The 18,710-nt window shown below is 37.1% G+C and overlaps 1 protein-coding gene across 1 annotated transcript in view; it reads left to right on the plus strand.

Annotated features, from left to right (window-relative positions):
• XPO4 (exportin 4) overlaps positions 1-18,710 on the plus strand; it is a 55,438-nt gene that overhangs the window by 15,059 nt on the left and 21,669 nt on the right. The window contains exons 4-8 of the mRNA XM_009890624.1: positions 996-1,112; positions 1,903-2,056; positions 9,806-9,918; positions 12,347-12,504; positions 12,778-12,952. Of these exons, the coding sequence (XP_009888926.1) occupies positions 996-1,112; positions 1,903-2,056; positions 9,806-9,918; positions 12,347-12,504; positions 12,778-12,952 (717 nt within the window). The remainder of the gene's footprint in view (positions 1-995; positions 1,113-1,902; positions 2,057-9,805; positions 9,919-12,346; positions 12,505-12,777; positions 12,953-18,710) is intronic.

Raw genomic sequence — 18,710 nt, forward strand, 5'->3', positions numbered from 1 at the left:
ACAATTTGCTCCCCTTTGTATGTAGCAATCAGTTAAAAAAAATATTAATACTGGTGATGATGGTTACTGGACTTTGGCATCAGGAAAAAAAGCTTTTTTTATGTAAAAAAAAAAAAAAAGCAGCAACAAAGGCTGGAGCAGTGTGTTTCATAAAGGAAAGTTGGCTTTTAAGTTTTGTTTTAGGATAAGCATTTGATTTACATTACCTTAAATTTTGAGAATGAAAAAGACACTTAAACCTTCAGTCTTCATGGATCTGTTTCTCTAAAATTAATGTGCCTTTTTCTCACCAATTTTTGTGTCACTTCAGAGACATTGTTCTAATAGAGTAGTTTTAAAGATTCTTTCTGAGGCTTGTGGAAGTTGTGCTTTGGAGGGAAGTATCCACAAGCTTTCAAGTCACAGGGCTTTCTGCGTATTTCTCTCTTCTTTTTTATTTATGACAGGGGGGAAGAGAAAAAGATGTAGTAGGCGCTGTATTGCGGGTGTTGTTTTTTAATAGCTTTTATCACTTTTGGTGGTGTAAATTTAATCAAGATCAAATACCAACACGGTAAGTGTAGCAAACGCAAAAGCAGCCCAAAACAAACTTCAGAATGACCTGAGCTATTAGATCAATAGAAAAAAGTGGAAACTGAATATTCTCTGAAACCAATACCTGTAAAGCCCTGTACACAGGGAGGGAAAGTGAACAGCAAGGTTGGGAAATGGATTGCGATAAGTTTGTTTCTGTTTTGTAGTGATGGTTGTAGAGGTGCTAGCTTTTATATTGCTCAAATACTTGAATTTCTTTTGTTAGAATGGAGCCTGGATAATTCCAGCAACAGTTTGCCTAAGGATCTGTACTCCTGAAAGTCTGAGTTGTTCTAGTTTGTGTTAGAAGAAACTGAAGTAATAGTTGTAGAAATATGCTAATAAAATAATTTAAGGACAATGTAGGTATTACATTATTGGATATCTTTTAGTTATATTATTCCCCCTTATTTTTTTTATAGCAAACTTTGGCCTGTTCCATTTTAACGGCGTTGTTGAGCGAGTTCTCAAGTTCAAGTAAAACCAGCAACATTGGACTAAGCATGGAGTTCCATGGTAACTGTAAACGTATATTTCAGGTAAACTAGTTCTGTATGAATATATGCAACTTGTTTTTCTAACATTTAAACATCGAGAAGCAGAAGTACTTTCCTGTGCCGAGTGCATTGAGTTACAGTGTGTGCCTAACAGCATTTAATAGGACAAATATGATATTATAAATGCGGATACTGGCTACTTCAGGGAAGTTGATAATGTAGTTCTAAAACACTTGTATCAAAAAGGTGCAATCTCTTTTTGCTCATTTTATGAATGTAGAGCTACAGATCTTTATGCGGTTGGACTCTTTAATTCCTTGGCTACCAATTGCAAACAAAACGAATACTCTGTGGAACAATGATAGTCTTAAATATAGCTTTGGTTTAAAGCCAAGGAGAGCTATGTATTTAAAAATATTATTGCAGATGGTGTAGTCTGGTTGTCTCAGATGTATTGTTTGGCCAGGCAGAAATGTTTTTGTGAAGGCATTGCTTTAAACTGACTGTTGTGGAACAACTTACCAACTTTTTTTCATGCCAAAGACCAACCCTCTCCTCCACCAGTTGTTAAAAACATATTGTTAAGTTTTTCTTTTCCTGACTAGCATTTATGAGAAGATTTTTTTTCTTATTCTTTGCAAACACAATCTATTAATTTTGGCAAAAGAGGGGGCGTTCAGACTGACAATTTCAGAATATTTCCTGTATTTTAATGAAAAATAGGGTAAAAACAGAAAATTCTTTTCTCTTTAGAAAAGTATTTCTTTCTAATCAACATTTTAATTAATGACTGAGAGACTCTATTAATATATTGTATTCGTCCTGACTATAGGAGGACGATCTGCGGCAGATCTTCATGCTGACAGTAGAGGTACTTCAGGAATTCAGCAGACGCGAAAACCTCAATGCTCAGATGTCTTCAGTGTTTCAGCGTTATCTTGCACTAGCCAATCAGGTCTTAAGCTGGAACTTCCTTCCTCCAAATTATATCCTTTTAATGTCAGGCCCTTTCTTTCAGCTGACTTGGGTCACTCTACCAGGTGATAAGTAAAGTATTTGTGAGGAGAGAAAAATATAGAACTTATAAGCTTTATATTTAGTCCTTGACTTTGGTTTTCTTTCATTAGTGCTCTTGGTCACCCCTGTGCTTGATAACAGATGCTTATGTGCAGAAGCTGCTGTTGCTCTTCATTAAAGTTTTAAAGCATTTTATATAACAGGCAAAACTAGCTCAGCAGAGCAGCCCTAGTTATGGGCTGATTGTCTGTCTGGTTGGTGCAGAGGAGAGGAAAAGTGTAATATGCTGTTTTCATGCAGAACCAATTTGTAAAGAGGTCTAAGCTGTGTTGAATTTTTATGCAGAGATCTGATCTGTCCTGCTTTTCTCCCTCAGAGAAGAGGAGGGGGCAGATAAATGCCCCATCATCTAGGAATGTGCCTGCTCAACCTACTCCCCATAAAAGAGCATGGTCATGTACTAGAATATCTAATAGGTTCTCTTTGGTCTGAAGAAAAAGTATTTGCTAGCTGAGAGAAGAAATGGCATCTTCTTTTTTTTTTTTTTTTGGCACTATACAGGTGCCATTGCTTCCATTTTGACATCTTTGTAATGTGTGCTGGTTATGAAAGTCCAGAGAAAGGTGGCATGGAAAGTTGGGGAGGAAATGGGAATCACAAATAGAAAGTCTTAGTGAGGGAGAGAAGAAAAAATGTAGAAAAATGGTCAGCCTAAAATTGGGCTAGAAGAGTATTGTAGAAATAATCAGTCACATTGTCTATTTAATAGAGGGTTAAGACAGCACTTGCAGTAAAACATTACAAGGACTCTTTTAATAGCTGGACTGTCTTCAACATGTTCAGCAAACTTTCCAAGAGCCAAATTTTTAAGCTGGTTTGTAAACTTTTTTTTTTAAACCTTTTGAAATTGCTATTAAATTACATAAACTGCAGGAATCTGGATGTTGCATTCAAATCCACTGTGAAGGATATCATTTGCTTTCCTGTTGACTGTCAAAAGGCAATACCTGTATATTTCTGTTGCCTTTGATTCTGTTTGTTATGCAGTGGGCAGCGAAAATGAAACTTATTTGAAACTGGATATTCCTTGGTTCACATCTGTAAAGCAGAATGTCAGTTATATTGTCTTTATGGAAGGAGCCATGGATTAAAAGTAAATATCCCACTCCTATTAATCACTGAAGTGATTTGGTAGGGGTCCAGAGAGGAATTTAGTGCATGTGCCTGCAAGACCGAGATTGGAGTTAAATTATTGCATCTTCTAAAAGTTTTTGAAAGAGGATTTGAGATTTGTAAGAATTCAAATAATGTGTGAACACGTTTTTTTTCCTAAGCTGTAATCTTAAATAGAAAGGAAATGCTCTTGTGTTGTGCAGTGGTGGGTAGAGGTGGTTCCCTCTGAATTTTAGTTTTACTCTGTGTGAACCTCTGATGTAGTTCCAAATACTGATGTTGTTACAGTTTGAAAATGAAGGCTCTAGTTCTTCATGAGCACTTTCTCCTAGGCTAAGGTTTGCAGTGATGGAGCTAGATATATACAAGCAAGATGTGAAGCCTTGGGAGTTCCAGCTTTCATTTATAGCTCTATTATCATGTGAAGTGATTTAGTCTATAGGGGCTAGTAAATAAGTGTTAATTGAAATAGCTAGGCCAGCCATACTGCTGCTTAAAGTTAACAGTGTTTTCTGCTACTTGGGATCTGCAGCTACTCAAGATACTGCAGCTGTTAAGCAAATTCTGTCTGCTTCTGGAGATCAAATGATTCAAATGATCAAAGATTCAATAAGTTTTGGGGTTTACAGCACCATGCTGATTATATTGTGGCATAAATATCTCTTCCGTAAGAAGACTGGTGTAAAAGTAACTGTTGATTGTTAGCTCATGGGCAGTGGAACTTTAATTTGGCTGCAGTTTCTAAATAGGTAGCACATTACATAAGAACATAAGAACTGCTGTGTTGATTGATCAGTTGGTATCCTTTTGGTATCCTCTTTCCAAATCTTGACAGTACATATGGTGTGAAGCAACGGGCATAAATTTAATACTCGAAGCATGGAGTAAAACGATCCATTGTATCTACAGATATATCTTTTTTCCTTTAGTTGGTATTTGCCCTGGCAAGATAGTATTGATTCTTGGTATTCCCTACAGCATAACAGTAATCTGCAGTATTTGTATATGAACTTCAGCAAGATTCTTGTATCTCCAAAAAAGGAAGTAGCATAAATTTGCATTAACTCTACAGTGACCGTTGCCAAGAGGCACGTTATTTAGAGAGAATTACATCAAAACATATCACTTCTTAAGAGTTCTTGTGCTGTTATAATTTAGTATGTGTTGCATTGTTAAATGGACAGCTGGTAAGTCTGTATTGTCTATTGCTAGCAAGAAGAGCTGGCATGAAAGATGCATTCTGGAATAGCCATCTGATTGGAGCAATGGAAGAAGAGAGGCTGGGACCTACATATTTTTAAGTTAGAACTCAGTAACTTTTGAGTGTCTTAGGATGTACTGCCTGCAATAGGAAGGGCAAGGCATGATGACCTAGGAGGCCTCCTTTCAGTCATGTGCAGTTCCTTCCATTTCATTTTCTACCACAGACACAATCATCTATTGTTATTTTTATCTGCTACCTCAAGGTATTGGTGTTTGTGGATGCTTCAGAGGTTTTTGGCAGTACTGTTGGAAATGACAATAACATCGGATTCCTATTTTGCACTAAGAACATATGACAGTCTGTTGTGGCATGTTGGCTTCTGTAGGGTTTCTTTTTTCAGTTATGTTACAGCACTGTTAAATATTGTTTACTCAGATGGAACTAGTTTTAACTGCATCTTTTCTTAAATTGATGTTTTGACTTATTAAGGCAGTGCAGGTGATGAGTACTAAGAGGTACAGCCTTCTCCTTTACAAGAGTGCCTTCAAGGATATCACTCCTAGTACATTGTGAGTGTCCAAAGTCTCCAGTTAAGGAGCTGAATGTTGCCGGACTTTAATGCACCTTGACATGCACATATAATATGTCCTGTGGAGTCAGGATGTAATTATAACTTATATTCTTTTACCTCCGGAGATGTTTCTCACTTCTTGACTTCGGGATTTATCTGTTCTTAGCAGCCACGTTCTAATGGACTTTTTCTGAATGTCCTCAAATGCAAAAGTCCTTAAACAGAGTCCCGCTGTCTCCCATCTACAAAAAAGGTGTCTATTACCTGTCATTAGGAGCTGTCGTAGAGCTACTTATACCTTATTTATTAACATATAAATTAGACTTATTTATTAACATATGAATTATAGTATGTGAATAAAGAAGAACTTGAGCTTTAGTTCGTGTTTTGGATTTGGTGCCTCTACTTGCTTGGAGGCAAGCTGGCAAATTTTCAAGTGAACGTGGAATAGGGGATTGGATTTAAAATACAGGTTACGTAAACCTAATGGGATGCACTTCACTAATGTGCGTTGTTGCTGTTCCATTGAAATTAATGGTGCAAAAACAATTGTATGAACTGATTGAAGCTTTTGTCTGATCTGAACACTTTTTCTTTTTTTAAGTGTGTATGTTCCTAGGCCACACAGTTAAAGGAACAAAGCTCTTCATATCTCTGTTTTGAAAATGTCTTTTAAACCTCAAGCCAGAATGAGACACCTTTCTGGGAGATCCTGTGAACCATATAGTTCTGCAGACTTTCAAGATTTGAACTTAGTCCAACCCAGATTGGTAGCATCTGTTATGCATAATGGAAGTGCATGAAAAACATACAGAACGCTCCAGAAAGCTTAAGGTTTGTTTTGAGGAACGATTCCAGTTGTCATTGCTGCTGAAAAATCATCCTGCCCTAGCGCCTCCCATGAGCATGATACTGAGCAGGGAACCACCTGGCTGAAAACTTTTTTAGCAGGTTGAGGTCTCCAGTTCGATTTGTTCCACAGCTGGAGAAATGATTGAACTGGTACTGAGGAGAAACAACACAGATTTCCTTCAGCAGCAAGGCTGCTTTCCTTGGGTCTTGTGTTTGTTAGCAGCCTGGGATTATCCTGAATTTACTACAGTAGTCTCTCTTTATCTGAAAGAGGAAGGGTTGGGGTACTGTCCTGGCTATTGTTTGGCATATAAAGAAAAATTCAATGTAACTAAAATAGCTGTATTTAAGAAAGTACAAAAGAGAGCTGCATTTTACTTGTATCAGATCTGTCACTCCTAGATGAAAACTGACCTGACTTTGAAATCCTCGATGTTTAGAAATTATTTCTAGGGTACTATGTGTTTTTTTGACAATTCTTTCTAGCAACTTTTTAAGGCAAAGTTGGGCAAAACCAAGAACATTGGCAGATCCTTCGAATTTGGTCATAACTGCACTAAACATGTTTGTATTGATTTTGCATTTCTTAACAATTAGAGTTTCGTCATTTAGGTTTTCCTGAATGAACTCTGAAATCAGTTTGCAATGTGTGAGCATCTTAAAAGCGTTAATATCAGAAGAGGAAAAGAGAGCAGTAATGACCTTTTTTATGAAGGGGAACTGATAAAATATATAAGGGTTTTTTTGTCCTTTTCTGCTGTTTTGCCCCAGTGGTTTTAAGTTTCCAGTTTTGCAGCAATTTGTCATCAGCTTTCTGGATGGTGGCCAGTATATGGTGAAAAGATATGACTCTCGAGCTGCATCTGCATGGCAGTCACTTCTGCATAGGTACTTCAAGTGTAAGTTTAAGCTTAAAGTGATTAGCTTGCATACTATTAGCTGTATAACCATAGCAGCAAAATGGAGCAGGAGCTGCAGAATCCACTTGGGTGGTCAACATGAGACTTGGTACTGGCATGGCTACACCGCTTGTGGCTCCGGAACTCGCCAGTTTTAAAATTAGCTTGGGTCTTCTTACACTTCCTACGCCTGTTCTTGCAATCTGAGTCCAGTGCCTCCAACACAGAGTAGTTGTTTCATTCTCATGACAGTTAAGAATACTTGTGTTTAATAATTCAATATTTAAGCATACGTTCCTTCTTCTGAATGCTGGATGTGTTTGCTGAGAGTGAAGTTATATAAAGGTTTGTGACGCATTTCTCCATAGGGGGCAGCAAGCCTCTGCATCAGTTTTAGACAGTTGCTGCTAGACTCATCCCATGTGCTTGGCTGATTAGCTGGCAAGCCAGAGGAGGTCTTGAAAATCCAAATATAATCAGTATGTTAGCGTTATTCCAAGCAGTTACCTTTCTAATGCAGTTGTTCCAAACAACAAAGTTAAAGTGATTAAAATAACTTTTAAGAAAGATATTTGGGCCTTAGCACTCCATGAGTTTTCCCTCTATTTCTGAGGAGTTCTTCACTCCTGCGACTAATTTGTGAATAGACCTACATGTGTAAACTTAGGCAAAGATAAAAGAAAATCTGGCTTAAACATTATGGTCTTCTCTTCCTCTCTAGGCACTAATTAGTGAGCATATGAGCCTTATCATACACAAAGGCATCTAGTTATATTCTTATGCTTTTCAGTAGAGCTTGGTACATGTTCTTGAATAATCTGTTCTGATTCAAGCAGCAGTTTCTAGTCTGTGTAGGAATCGGTGTCCTAAGTCTTGTGAACTGGGTAAAACATTGCCATGCTTCTAGTAGCTGTATCTTAGCTTGGCTTTCCGTGTCATTCAAAGTGAACTGTAATGAGAGTTACTCATTCTTCAGTAGAATTGGGAATGTTACAAACATTTGTATTTACTCACAGAAGTGGTTTACAATGTTTTTCATTTTAAAGAAAATGAAAAAATAACCTGAAACCTTCCAGGATGTCATAGTAGACTGACCTATGCTTATCATAAATCTATGTTATAGCTTGATTGCTTACAAAAAAAGTAGTGTGCTAGTTCTGTACTTTTTGTTTCTTTGTAAGTACTGAGAATTAATTTTTGATGGTGAAGACTGCATTTGTCCTGTGTACACCCATGTACTAGGTAATATAGCACCATTGTTTTCAGGTGTGGCATATCTGGGCTGCTGCGAATAAGCACAGAATAAGTTGAGGTGTTTCACGGCAGCAAGCATCTCCAGCCAACTTATGCTAATGTTTGCGTACATCTATTATGTGATGGAAAATTCATGTAAGATCTCCATGATAGGTGAAGGCATAATTTGTATTGTTCAGTGAACAGATATTTTACCCACAAATCTGCTATTGTCAGATGTGTCATCAGTCCATTAGCGTGAGAAACAGTACTAAAAATAACGGGATAGGGCTGCTAAATACTGGGGCTTGTTAAAATAGTGACAGCAAACTAGCCCTTCTTTCATTCCACGCGAAAAGTGTTATGTAGCTGGTCCCCTCTCTAGACTCAACCTAGTGAAGAGCAAATTGTTTTTCAGGGATTGATAATGTATCTATGATCATCTTCTGATATTTATGTATTTCCAAGCCAATCGTTTATTGGAGAGTTACAGCAAAGGACACTCTTCTAAATAAACAATTTTAAAATACTATTTTTTCTAAAACATTACAAATGAAAAGGAGAAAACGCATAGCTTAATTTGCCAGATGTTAAGAATTTCTGGTTTTGGCAGAACTCAGAAAACAAGTGTAAATAAACTAAAATTGTGTGTCCTGCCTTGTGCCGCAATCCTTCATATTAAGCTAGATGTTGGCTTTATATGTTTTTCTCTTAACAAAACCCATCAAAAGTTAAGGGGTCTGCTTTCTTGAATGATACCATTGTGAAATTTATTTTCTTCTAGACGTAAATACTGTTTGATACACGTTTTTTATAATACCTGATGACTTACAGTAAAAAAGTTAATGCAGTTCATTACCGATAAGTAAATTACATGCAGCTGAGCATGCTGTTACTTATTCTGATGGTTGGGTTAGAAAGGGATCAGAGAGGATAATGAAGGGTTTAAAAAAGATAAATGAAAACGTAAGTTGCTGAGTTAAAGCAGTTTTACTACTGCTTGGATTGGGGGGGTCACAGAAGGAAGCACTTTCCAAAATCTTTTATAAACTCTTCTGTGTGATGAGACTGACAAATAACCTGCTTGTTTAAATGTTTTTGCTCATGTCTCTGTTTTTTCTGTACTAGAGCATTTGCAGAATTTTGTAAATTAAGTTATGCCAAAACATGTGGTAACAACTGAAATGAGTACAGCAAAACCATGGCTTCGCAGTGTATGCATTTTTCATGAATGTCTCTTGCAAACATGTTTAATATGACGAAGCCATGTGGTGCCTTATGCTTTTGTTCTTCGCAGTGTGATTAAAAAATGTAGATTAATGCAGGGCTAACATATCTGCATTCTGTGACGCATATTTGGCTATTTAGAAAAATAAGATATAGATTTCAATGCGCTATCTTTAGCTATCATAAGGCCTTTTTAAAAGCTGCCAGGAAAATTTTTTAGAAAATGATTTCCTATTTTGCATAAATTTTAACACCTGTTAATTGCGGTTGCTTTTTTCCCTTCTCGCTGTGTCACATTAGACACCCTGGTTATCAAAGTGATCGTATCACTATGGTATGTCTCATAATTATGATCAAACTGTTATCTAACATTCCTGGAGCATTCTTTTTTTCAATACTTAATACCTTTTATTCCTTGGCCTCATGCATGAATTATGCTGTGTATGTGAAGAGGCTTAAAGTTTGTTTCCATTACATTCTTTCTGAATGGATCCTGTTGTATCTAGGATTTTTTTAAAGCCAAGTAGGAATGTTATTGTTGACCTTGACACCAGATAACTGGGCAGACATTATATAGCTATGTTTGAATCCTCACAAAATGTGATGCTAAAGCCAACAGAATCCTGGCGTGAGACCCTCCTGGACAGCAGAGTTATGGAGCTTTTCTTTACAGTAAGTTTCTTTCTTCAACTTTCATAGTCCAGACCACAGGGAAAGCAGCTCCTTCCTGTTCTAAAACTGTATTGTTGGATTCTTCCTTTTGCATCAGGTAGGACTGACTCTGTTAACTTCAGCATGCTTATCAAAGCAAACAGAAGGATTGTATTTTTTCTAGGTTACCAAATATGTATTTTGCCTGTAAATTGCTTTAAATTGATGACCATTAACGAAAGAAAAAGGTGTAATAGTTATCTAAACTTTTATACATTTAATACTTTTGGACATGTATTCATCAAACGAAACCAAGCATGGTGAGTAGTAGCAAAGTATGTCTTTCAGATAAGGTGTAACAGCTCTCCAAAAAGATCAAATGAACAGTATGTGTTTCCTGATCTTAGAGCATTTGCTCAATGGAACAGCTGAAAATAAGTAATGTAATTGCAGTTTTCTAGCCAGTTTCAGCATACAGAGTTCTGCATCTCTTTCCTCAGCACAAAGTAAATCCAAACAAGTTAAAATAGATTAAGTTAAGAGGGATGGTGAAGAGGTAGAGTTGGGATAGGGGAATGTAATATTCAGCTTCTACAACCGAAAAACCCCCATGATATTAAAACTGGATAAAGTTAGCATTTCTACCACTGTTGGGGGAGAAGTTTGTAGTCTTTGATCAGCAAGGAGTTACTGCAGCAGCAACATATATTGGCTTATAAATTTGTTTACTCTGCTATTACATCTTATGTGACCTCTCTTGGGATCTGAGAATTCAGCATTCTCAGGCTATTTTCATTTTTGCAAAGCAGAGAAATAATGTGCTCAAAACTTGGACAAAGTTGTTATTAGACAAAGTAAATGCAACTCTCCAGTGCTGCTTGTGAGTTGTCTGATACGTGCTTGGATACATGTACTTATTTATAGGATTTTTTGATAAATTAGAATTCTTTTTATTTTTTTTTTATTGCAACTTCTTCTGTTCCAGCAGTTTTGAAAAGGTAAAAAAAAAATCACTGGCAGAACTCTTAGCAGCTACACACAATCTGAACAGCTGTCTAGACTATCCAGACAGTTGCTACTGTCAGCTGTGAACCTCCACATGCAAATAACTTTTTGGCTTACATATTAACCCTTCCTCGTTTAATAGTATGAGGTTGTCAGAATTAGATATCTGTTTCTTCGGTTGGTTTACAATTACTTATTCATGGTAAGAATGTTTTTAATAAAATGCAGATTTGTTTTAGCACATTTGCGTTTTACTTACTGGTAACCAAAACCTGCCTGTATTTGATTATTTTTGAATGAATGCTAGCCAGGGCAGTATGCTTGTCAGTTTTGGGTTTAGATTCCCGATTTGCAATGGTTGAGGCTTGTAGTATTAGTTTGCTATTTGAAGTAATGTAAGTGAATGGTAGTAGTTTATATTCATTTATCTGATCTAAGAAGTTTTAATAACCTTGCAAAAGTTGGCAGGACTGCCATGTTAAAGAGAGAGCCTTCAGTTCTAATCTCAGCCTAGTGTGGGATGTATATTAGGAGGGGTATTTCTGTTGCAGGGTTTGTTTCTCCTGCTAGTTTGATCTTTCAGAGATTAACTGTGCAGCTAATCCAACTAGTTATGAGTTGCGTGAAGTTGCAACTGTAATGCCACAGAGAAATGGTTAGTGTTTTAACTGTACTCTTACGTATATTGTTGAAATAATTTTAACTAAACTTGCTTCTGGGAGAAAAAGCTACCCTATATTTATTTGTTTGTAAATCTTATGCAAAAAAATAGGCGGCATGAGCCTAAGAAAATTCTTAAAATCCATACTTGATAATTGAAGTCTGTCTGTGAGGATGTGTTTACTGACATATTAGAAGATTTCAATCTAGAATGTCTACCAGCAGAAGTGATGACATAACAGTTCGCAGAAATGTGGGAAGATTACTGTTGGCCTTGTATAATGTTAAGGGTGTTGCCAAGGAAGTGATGCATTCATTTTTGTATGTGTCTTCAGTGTTTACCTCTCCTAAAGAAGCATCTACATAATCTTGATTGAACTTGTTGACTAACTTTAGCAAGACTCCATAGCCTAGGCATAGTTAGCATAATAGAGATGACTGTCATTATTGCTGTTTTTAGAAGGAGCAGTATGTCTGACTGGCTGGCATCTGTTTCTCTCTTTAAGACATAACATTCAGTAGACAGTTCAATTTTCAACATGTAGGTGAGACTTGACTAAATGTTAGTTTCCGTGAGTTCATTCAAGGCTTGCGATTTTGTGAGCTGAGTCATGATCTTGACATTTACTATGGTTTAGAGAATTGTAGAAACCCTTGCATTTCAGACTGAATGGAAGTTATAGTAAGCTTTTTTTGGTGTGTGCTCTTTTGGGTTGAGAGCCATGTGACTGTTGTGAGAACACCCTATTTTCCGTGTATTATTAACTATCTCACTTCCTGAAAGGTACATCGAAAAATCAGAGAAGATACAGATATGGCCCAAGATTCATTACAGTGTCTGGCACAGCTGGCGTCTTTGCACGGGCCAGTCTTTCCTGACGAAGGTTCACAAGTTGATTACCTGGCACACTTCATTGAGGGATTACTGAATACTATCAATGGGTATGTATGTCTGCTTTCTAAATTTAGATGGCATCTTTTAATCTTTAGTTTGGAGTGTAGCGTATCTGCATGGAGAACTGGTATGGCTTGCTTATTTCTGGGTATAATTTGTGCTTACTGTTGGATCACTGAAATTTAAGAAAAGGCAGTTTAAAGTAGGTGGTGCTTAAGTAATATGAAATAGTTTTATTGATTGAAAATGTATTGACAAAATCAATTCACTTCTAGCATTTTTCTTAATGGTGAAAAACTAACTTCTATTTCTATCTATAGAATTGAAATAGAGGACTCTGAAGCAGTGGGAATTTCCAGTATTATCAGCAACCTGATAACCGTATTTCCTCGCAATATTTTAACTGCCATTCCAAATGAACTCTTCTCTTCATTTGTTAACTGCCTCGCACACCTCACTTGTTCTTTTGGAAGAAGTGCTGCCTTGGAAGAAGTGGTAAGTGTTCGCTCTCAAATAGCAGGTAGTCTTTTGTTTCTCTCTTTGTCATAAGCATAAATGACATAAGAATGTGGCTGTTTTATTAATAACTGTTGTGAATTCAGTGGTTCTGTTGTAGATATTTCAGAAATCACATGTGAGAGGACTTCCTTTCTGTTTCAAACAGCATAATGAACATAATTACACACTGTGTGCATATTTCAGACTTTGTTTTGATTTAAAGCATGTCTCATATTTTCATTTTAAAATAATGGATTTGTTTAAAAATATTGAAGTCTTCAAATATTGCTGACTTGTTGTTGTAGGACTTCTCTGAAAACTGTTGTAGATAATGCACAAACCACAGTCCTGAAAGCTTAAAATGTCTACATGAACATATGGACAAACTGAAACTTAACTGCTGTCAAGAGTTCTGAGTCAGGAACTTCTGTTTTAAGTGAATGTAGCTGTTAAGATCTGTTGTGAACCACATGCTTCGAAGCTGTTCAAATCATCCATTCATTGCTGACACAGTTTAAACGGTAATTCTGTGTACAAGTGTAGCACAGGAATTCAGAGGATTTTGTTTACTTCTTTCAGTTTTTTTCGTTGTAACATTATAGAGTAGTGGGGACAGTCTTAAGTCTTCTGCTTCTAAAAATTCTGCTTCTAAAAAACTCATAAGGAGATGTTTAAGGAAAAAGCCCATAATAATTAAGGCAAAAGATCTTGTGCTTGAGCTATTTATGTGCAGTAGCTATCAATTTAAAATGAGACTATCAAGATATTAGCCAATATTTCCCCATTATCTTTAAAAGTATGAATTTTTACCAGATATTGACTGGGCTTAATTACCTGAGTTTGAAAATAGTTATAGAAGTATTTAGTTATAAAGTTGATGGATGTGTCTCTTTACCAGAGATCACAGGTGTGTTAATTAGCATTCATTGCAGAGCATTAGGTCATGTCTTTGCTGCAAGGTTAAAATGTATTACATTTGGCCCAGTGTACACCTAAACTTTCAAGTGTGGTAGTAGCTTAATCAAAAAATTGGTGATTAAATTTAGAATCTAAAATACAGCTACTTTCCAAACCTAATTGGTCAAAACTTGCCCTGCTTTTGAGATTTTCTAGTAGAACATTGACCATACGTTCTGGTGCTCACCAACACATTTAGGCTCCACATTAAGGCTTCTATAAAGGCTCCTGAAGCCTTTATAGAAAAGATTCAGCAAAACCATAGGCACCTGTCATTTAAATTAAAGGAATTAAAGGGATGTTGTCTCCTCAATTAGCCTCTTGTTACTTGAGAGCTAGAATATGCAACCACATTTTATGAAAACAGTGCTCAACAATGCCATTCAAAACACCGCATCTCTCAGCAAAAGCTTATGGTAGCTTGTACCACTATCTTGTACAAAGTTTGTTTTGGAAATGACTGGCCATTTACACCTAGTAAACTGTGTCTGCCTACACTTATATAATCCCATGCTTTTAGCTAAAGAGAGTCTTCAGTATTAAACTTAAAACGTTCTCAGATTCAGCAACATCAGAAAGAGAGAATGCAAGATTTTTTTGTTTTAAGCGAGGATTTTCTCACCTTCCTTGAACCTTTAAATCCTTCTGTGGAAGGAGAAAGATTATGCTTTGATCACTTCCATTCTGTCATAGCTCTTACAGATATATCAACTTTGTTCCTCTGATTTCCAGGATGATGCAGAATTCTGTGGTGATGTGCCTTCAAAAAAAAAAATTCTTATACCTTAATGGTGTGTCAGCAATAAGGCGTGCTACCAAGACTTTTAAGTTATTTCTGACTTAATCCAGATGGCGTAATGATACTGTGTGCTGTGCCTGTAGAAATACTGCTTTGCATCCCTGAAAACAATCTTTTGGCTTAGGTTGAGATTACTGGGTGTCTGAGAGAAGATGCTTGTCCACAGCTATGCTTCCCTTTGCTTAAGTGCTTATGCAGAAGTAGAAATCAAATAGTCTGTCTGAATTAGTGAAGAGTACAAACAGGATGTTGGATGAAAAGTCAAATAGAAATAGGAATTACACAAAGGCTTCTTTTTCTCAAAACAAATCTTAATGCACTCTTCCTGTTTCATGATTTTTTTAAAAATACCATGTTATACGAGTGATCATAACCCCAGGGATGGTTAATGTGTTCCCTGAGCGTCTTGCTTAGACTGCTTGTAGTGATACCTTCTGTGAGCTTATGTGCTGCCTGCAATTAAGAGCTTTTGGTAGATAAAATACTGTGTACATTGGGCTCAGTAGAGTCCTTAGATAATATTCCTGGAACTTTTCAGAAAGCTGAAGTGCAGCAAAAGACAGGCAGGCGTACTCCTTAAGCTTTGCTGGTTGGAAAAGCTGTTTCCCCCATATTTCTGCCAGCAGAACATCTCATGTGAGCATTGCATAAATCCTGTCAGGCACAAGGAATCTACTTAGCTGAGGACCTGCTGTGGAAGCTGTCAAAACTGGGAGGTCCTGAACCACAATATGCAAACCACTTCAAAGCAGCTAATACTGGTTTTCAACCAAGGGAGGAAAACCCACAATCCAAACATTGTGTTCAAATGCTGTTTTACATTAACCTGCCTGTTGGGGTTAGGGAGATTGGCTGAAGGAAGTTGAAACGTTTGCCTGAACAGCTACATTGGTGGAGGGCAGTAAGCTTCAGCAATGCTGGGGGTTAATTTATGGTGCAAGTTGGACGAGTAATCTCTTCCTTTAACAGCACTGGGTCTGAGACAAGATGCTTGTCCGCAGCTATGCTTCCCTTTGCTTAAGTGCTTATGCAGAAGTAGAAATCAAATAGTCTGTCTGAATTAGTGAAGAGTACAAACAGGATGTTGGATGAAAAGTCAAATAGAAATAGAAATTATATTAAAGGCTTCTTTTTCTCAAAATTAATCTTAATGCACTCTTCCTGTTTCACGATTTTTTAAAAAATATCATGTTATACGAGTGATCGTTCTGAATTTGGTCTTCCCTGCTATGCTTCCAACTCTTTCCAGCTTGCTGCTGCTTGACAAATTTTAAAGTGCTCTTTCTTCAAAGGGTCAGGAGACTGTGAAGGAGGAACTATCAATTTTTCTTTGCATTTCCCATACTAGACAAATCAAGCATCTTTGTTTTCATAGAATCATAGAATAGTTACATTGGAAGGGACCTTTAAAGGTCATCTAGTCCGACCTTCCTGCAATGAGCAGGGACATTTTCAACTAGGTCAGGTTGCTCAGAGCCCTGTCCAACCTGACCTTGAATGTTTCCAGGGATGGAGCATTGACCACCTCTCTGGGTGACCTGTTGTGGTGTTTCACCACCCCCATTGTAAAAATTTTTTTCCTTATATCTCGTCTGAATCTACCTTCTTTCAGTTTAAAACCATTACTGCTTGTCCTGTTGCATTAGGCTCTGCTAAAAAGTTTGTCCCCATCTTTCCTGTAGGCCCCCTTTAAGTACTGGAAGGCCACAACAAGGTCTCCCTGGAGCCTTCTCTTCTCCAGGCTGAACAACCCCAACTGTCTCAGCCTGTCCTCATAGGAGAGGTGTTCCCTCCCTCTGATCGTTTTTGTGTCCCTCCTCTGGACCCGCTCCAACAGGTCCATGTCTTCCTTATCTTGCAGGCCCCAGAGCTGGACACAGTACTCCAGCTGGGGTCTCATGAGAGCGGAGTAGAGGGGGAGAATCTCCCTCGACCTGCTGGCCGCACTTCTTCTGATGCAGCCCAGGATGCAGTTGACCTGGGCTGCGAACATACGTTGTCCTTCTTGGCAGGGCTGTTCTCAATCCCTTCATCCCTCAGCCTGTACTGATACTGGGGGTTGCCCCAACCCAGGTTGGACCTTATGAGGTTCACATGGGCCCATTTCTCCCAGGTCCCTCTGGATGACTTTGACTTTCCTGGTTGTGTCTTGCCTCTCCTGAAGATGTGAGTTCTGGGCTCTGCCATTGCTCCTGTTGGATCCATCAGAATGATTCAGCTTCCCAGTCTACAGCATGCTGCTTCGTTTACCAATCTTTGGTAGCCCAGCTGTAGCTAATCTGAAATATGATTGGGATTTTTAGTAAAGTTCCTTTGTGACCAAATTTGTTCAATATGGATAAACTCTTTCTACTATTTGGGTACATACTTTATGGAGGCACTTATTAATCCTAGCTTCTTTATGAGAATACCATAAAGTGTTAAAAACATTTTTTTTTCATGGCATTAACTTCTGTATTACCTTCTCTAATAAATAAATTGGATAGATTTGAGTTCTTTTGTTGTTCATAAAAAGACATGTCTGTGTATTGGTTTATGGTCTGTAATCTTGTAAATCATTAAAAGTTATATGTAAGTTATATCATAAATATATTGCATACACACACATCAAAATATTTCAGGATTGAATGACTGACTATGAATTCATGTGTCCTTTAGCCAAGTTTTAAAATGACAGGTTGTGGTGTCCATCCTAAATTTGTGGCTTATGTTAGTGCTGAAAACAGTTTTGCCCCTCTCATTGTGATCTTCACTTTTGTTTTCACACTTGCATCAATGTGTCCCATATTTTAACTTCTGTAAATCTGAGCACTTTGCACTTATAAAATAATGCTATGAAGCTGTCTTGAAATGCTTCCATGTGATACCAGTTTTTCCTCTTAATCAGTCATCCAGCCAATGTTTTCTTTTCCTTGTCTGTTCATCCAACCATGTTTGTAACTTCACTGAAAGTCAGGAATTCTTCTGTCTGGAGCATGATTAAGGCCTTAATATCTCTTTATTTCATCAAGGAATCATTTTACTAAGCTCTGCTATTTCAAAGTAACTTTTTTGAGCCGTCCTGTTGGTTAAAACTTGAGAAGACTTCTTAGAGGGAAGAAGTGTCCTGCTTTAGCAGTGTGTACATCTGTACAGTCACACTTAAGTTACTTGAAGTTGGATATATTTACTAGAGTTCAATTTTTGCATCAAATCAAAAAACTGATAGGTACCTTAAAAATACTTTTAAAAATAAATGGACTCTTTGTTATCTGGGTTCTTTAGTTTGCTTGTAACCCAGAACTTTGTTTTTCAGATGTGTTACTTCCTTTTGCAATTTATGTACTACGTAGGGACACATATGAATAACAAAAAACAAGAAGCACTTGACATGCACTGAGCAATTGGAGATGTGGGCTTATTCTGTGTAATTCTGCTTTTCTTCGGTTTGTTCATAGAATGAGAAGTTGTGTTTCATCATCAAAGCTGGCTACCTGTAGTAGGGTTTCTTGAACGCATGCAAACTTACAATGATTTTGTCTGGAACAGAAAATCGTCATTTTTCTCTCTCTTTGTTTCAGAAATAGTGGAATACATATAAATCTATGTGCACGTGCTCTATATTTGTCTATTTAATGAAAAAGAAATGACTCAATTCTTTGTTGTTACTAATAAGAGCTGAGATGCTTGGCATCTTCGGGGTAAAAGCTCAGTAGCTCCTGTATTTAGGTAATTATGCATTAAAGGCTTAATTTAAGACTTTTGGGTTTGAACATCAGATGAAGAGAAATAGCTAAACATTTTGACATTTTTTTTAAAGTCTAGCAAGCAGGAAAGCTGCACTGACCTTTTTGATGAGTTGCTTCAGTTCAGTTTGATATTTTCTTGGCTATCCTTAGATGTGGTTTGTGACTGACTTTTTTTAATTGTTTCAACATTAGAAGAACATTTGTTAAATAATGAATATAAATATGTTCCTCTGGTTTAGTTTAGGAATAAGTTTTTTGTTTTGTTTCTTTT

The sequence above is a fragment of the Charadrius vociferus genome, unplaced genomic scaffold (genome assembly GCF_000708025.1).
Source record: "Charadrius vociferus isolate BGI_N301 unplaced genomic scaffold, ASM70802v2 scaffold278, whole genome shotgun sequence".
NCBI lineage: Eukaryota > Metazoa > Chordata > Aves > Charadriiformes > Charadriidae > Charadrius > Charadrius vociferus.